This window comes from Parasteatoda tepidariorum, chromosome 2 (assembly GCF_043381705.1).
Source record: "Parasteatoda tepidariorum isolate YZ-2023 chromosome 2, CAS_Ptep_4.0, whole genome shotgun sequence".
Lineage (NCBI taxonomy): Eukaryota > Metazoa > Arthropoda > Arachnida > Araneae > Theridiidae > Parasteatoda > Parasteatoda tepidariorum.
Genome location: NC_092205.1, coordinates 62,070,967 through 62,075,027, shown reverse-complemented (window position 1 = coordinate 62,075,027; position 4,061 = coordinate 62,070,967). Strand labels below are relative to the sequence as shown.

General features: G+C 28.8%; 1 protein-coding gene across 1 annotated transcript in view; it reads right to left on the bottom strand.

Annotated features, from left to right (window-relative positions):
• Positions 1–652: 652 nt before the first annotated feature.
• Positions 653–4,061, bottom strand: part of LOC107451266 (mutagen-sensitive 302) — a gene marked incomplete in the record, with an annotated part of 30,217 nt that continues 26,808 nt past the window's right edge. Inside the window, 1 exon segment of the mRNA XM_071177665.1 lies at positions 653–1,039. Within this exon segment, the coding sequence (XP_071033766.1) occupies positions 884–1,039 (156 nt within the window).

The following is a 4,061-nucleotide window of genomic DNA, read 5'->3' as shown; positions in this document are numbered from 1 at the left end:
TCCCGATAATCCCAGTTAGTACAAACCCTGCATATAATACAAAAATCAGTAAATTTCAAAATCTTAACGAAAAACAAGTCATTAACACAAGAGTCATACTAATCATATATTTAATAGTGATAAAGAGCTCAAATTAATTTATACAGAAAGCTTAGCTTTTAAAAACAATTATCATCCTTATGAATAGTATTATTGAAGAAAGAAAAAACTCTCTAACTAAGAATATTTCATACACCTAATTATAATTATAATAAATTCAGACATGTTAAATATAGAATTTAACCATGTTTATTACAAGAACTTAAAAGTGAATATTATGCTTAACTACTTTGAACATCATAAACTTTTTGTTGCATCATTTTTCCAGGTATCGGGTGAAAATTTATTGTTCCTTGACTTTTTGTTTCTCAAAATGGAAAATTTCACGGGAACTCTGTAGCGAAATCTAAATAATTTAAGAGTAATAGGTAAACTCATCATAAGTATAGTTTAGGATGGAATATAACTGATGAACAATTTCATAATTTTTATTTAAAATTATCTAAAGTAAAAAAAAAGTATTCAATAGTTTCAGAATTTAAAACAATTGTATAAAGCTGAATAAAAATTAACGAACATTACTTTATGTAAGAAAGGACACAAACTAAATATCTTTTCTGAATTACAAAAATAGTCGAGAATTTTATTTACAATTTAGATGTATATTTACAAAATGTACAGATTAAAAAACGTTGATACCTAAATGTATAGAAAATGAGGAATATTGCATAAAAGCATGCAAATTAGCTTTGAGCATTATCAATTGCATAAGAATTTAACTAGTAAAGACATAAATACATAAAAAAATAAACTTATTTTTCATAATCACTAAGTAAAATAATTTTCATGAACAATTCCAGCCATAAACTTTTAAAGTTTTTTCAGTTAGAGCTAACAAATAAGATTTTTGATTCATTTTTAACTCTGCAAGGTCTAAGACTGGAGACTCTGTTCGAAGTTTATCTATGCACTCACCGTTGCTACTATTCCACACTAGAGCCTGAAAACATAATACTTTATTTACAGATGAAAGAGAAATAAAAATAGTTTCAAAAGTTAAAATTTTCCAAAAACATAAAGAGTAAAAAAATGAATTAAAAGAAGATTTGAAACATAAACATATATTTAAAGAAGTTACACAAGGAGTTATTGACAAATCATTTCAAATTTATGTAGAAAAATGATTTTATATCAAAATAAATGCTTTTTCACCTTACATGTAAAGAATATGCTATAGTAATACATTAAATTTCTATTGCAGTGGAAATGGGCAAAATTAAATAGGGTTGTATGATTTAACAAAATTTTTCATACTGTATGATTCACATCACATACCGCTTGATTTAACTGAACTATTACATTGCATGTATTAAGTCAATTCACACTGTATAATATTAATTACATAATGACTGGAATGAGTGGATTTTTCTATGTACACATGATCAGGCTTTCCACTCAATTACAGAAAAAAAAACTTCCCTGACTTTTCCAGGCATATCAGGCAAATCGCAACAAAAATCCATACCATATTTAATCTATACTGTGCAATTTTTCATCCCAAAACTTTGATTTTTTTAAATTTGCAATGTCAGATTTTGTGAGCAAAAACATATAATAGAATGAGAAAGGTAACATGGAAAAGTTTCTCTAAAAAAGTGAAATTTTATAAAATAATTGCTTAAATTGCAATAATTGATTACTGTTACTAGCTAAGACTGGTTATTTTCCAGGTATGATATAGGAATTTTCCAGGTTTTTGCAAAAAATTACAACTTTTCCTGCTTTTTAAGAGTTAAAATATAATTCCCTGACAATATCATGTTTTCCCTGACCCGTGAGAGCCCTGATGTTTTAGGCTAATGGCAGAAACAGGTTATTGAATGAAAAATCATCCATTTCTCAAAATATTACGGTTGCAAGTAAAAAACTTGCCTTACTTCAAAGACAGATGAGGGAACATTTTGAAAGATTGAGATCCCCTTTCAACTTTTTATGTTAATATTGTATGACGAGGATTTAAATTAGACTTCAACGACAGTTTAGATTTTCACAAAAGTTACATAAACTTGGTTAATATTGTTATTGATGTATATTTATTTACAATTGTAAAATATGATGTCTATTTAAGAAACCTAAGAACTCCCCTAATATATGACATGTAATGTATACATCTAAGATAAAACAAAGCATTATAAAAGAAGAGTAATTTGCTAGAAAATATTCAGATAATATGAAACTCCATACATCCTTCTTGTACTGAGCATAAGAATGCCTACATCTATTCCAAATAAAAAATTTCTAATTACCTGAAGCTCATTATAGACTTCAGGTAAGTATTAGTTCATTTTGCATGGCTCTAAAACAACTAGTCCATTAGTGTAGTTACAGAACAATTAATCTATCATTGTAAATCTAGAAGAAATACTCCATTAGGCTGGCCACTACCAGCAGAAAAATCAGATAGCAAATGAAAAAAACTGCAAAAACATCCAGCTTTGTATATTGAATCTCCACAAAATCCACCAGGAGCACTCTATTTTGACCACCATTAGCCGCTTTGATAATCATTTTATCCCATCTTCTAGAATAAATCCATATTAAAATTGGTACTGATACTTCTCCACACAAAACATTTGTACCAACACACCACACTTTAAGATAAAAATGTGGAGGTGATGTCCTAAGTGTAACTATAGTACAACTAACCCATTAGCTGCATATTAGCTGATTACCAGTTTTAATGCTATTTGATTTTTAAATCTCTCTTTGCTAGCATGCAGGAAAGGCATAGAGGCAAAATAATGTGTAAAAAAAAACAAGGACATGAAAGGACTAAACTGGAACGTAATATAACTTCAAAAAACAGGGTCACAAAATATCATAACTCATAAGAGCAAAAACAGGTAACAGTTAAACAAGCAAATTAATGTTTGATTGGGATAATATTTTAAATGCCTAAGAAAAATAAACTACATAGCAATTTGTGCACAATATATGCGCAATTGCACTTTTTGTTGGGTAAATAAGAAACCCAGAAATTAGTGCTTAGGAACCACAAAAAAAGCAACACTAGCACAAAACTGAAGAAAAAAAAAGAAGAAAAAAGGGCATTTTGACCCATTTAGACATTTTTATGGCAGCAGCAGTGTATATATACAACACATATAAATAGATGACAATTAAATAAATATTCCCAAGAAACTGAAGTGGCAAGATATTACTTTATAAAAAAACTTCATTCGCTTCAAAAATACACAGATTGGAAGCAGTTGACAAGTTTCAAGCACTCAAAAATTGGCACCCATTTTCAAGATTTGCCAGAAATGAGAAGAAACAAGTGATTTGAAATATAAAATGCAAAGTTGCTAATGAAAAATGGGAAACAAAGAGGAGGAACAAAACTAGAAAAACCTTAATAGCCAAGTTAGTTCGTGCAATGTAATCAAGTTATCAATGCGCAATGTTATCAATATAGTTTGTGCAATGTAGTCAAGGATGCACTGACAAGGACTTTCTTGTCAAGGGGACCTAGGCTACATATTGGCTTCAGGAAATAATATTCATTATACAGTCGAACCCCGCTATAGTGAACCGTCTGCGGACTCAGTAATGTGTCCACTATAACCGATGGTTCACTATATCCAAATTTTTTGAAGAATATTTTTTGCATAAGACAGTTGAATGATTGAAAATTGGCTTTGCAATTTTGCATAAGTTATTTAAAAAATTATTAACTAATTAACAGATAATAAAGCAAAAATTGATGGAAAAAGTAATTACGTCGCTAAATATTAGTTTTATTTTCACTTTTTATGAAAAAAATTTGTGATTTTTGATTGAACACAATTTGATTTTAAATTGAGTTCATCAATTTTCTTATCTACAATGTGCAAAGAATGCAAGATTTTTACATTTTGAACAAGATTTCGAACCATCTTAACAAAGCATCTTCTACGTTTTCTCTTTCAGCTCCACGCAGTTTTTTCGATGAAACCATGTTTTTCGTTAAGAATCGAATTCAG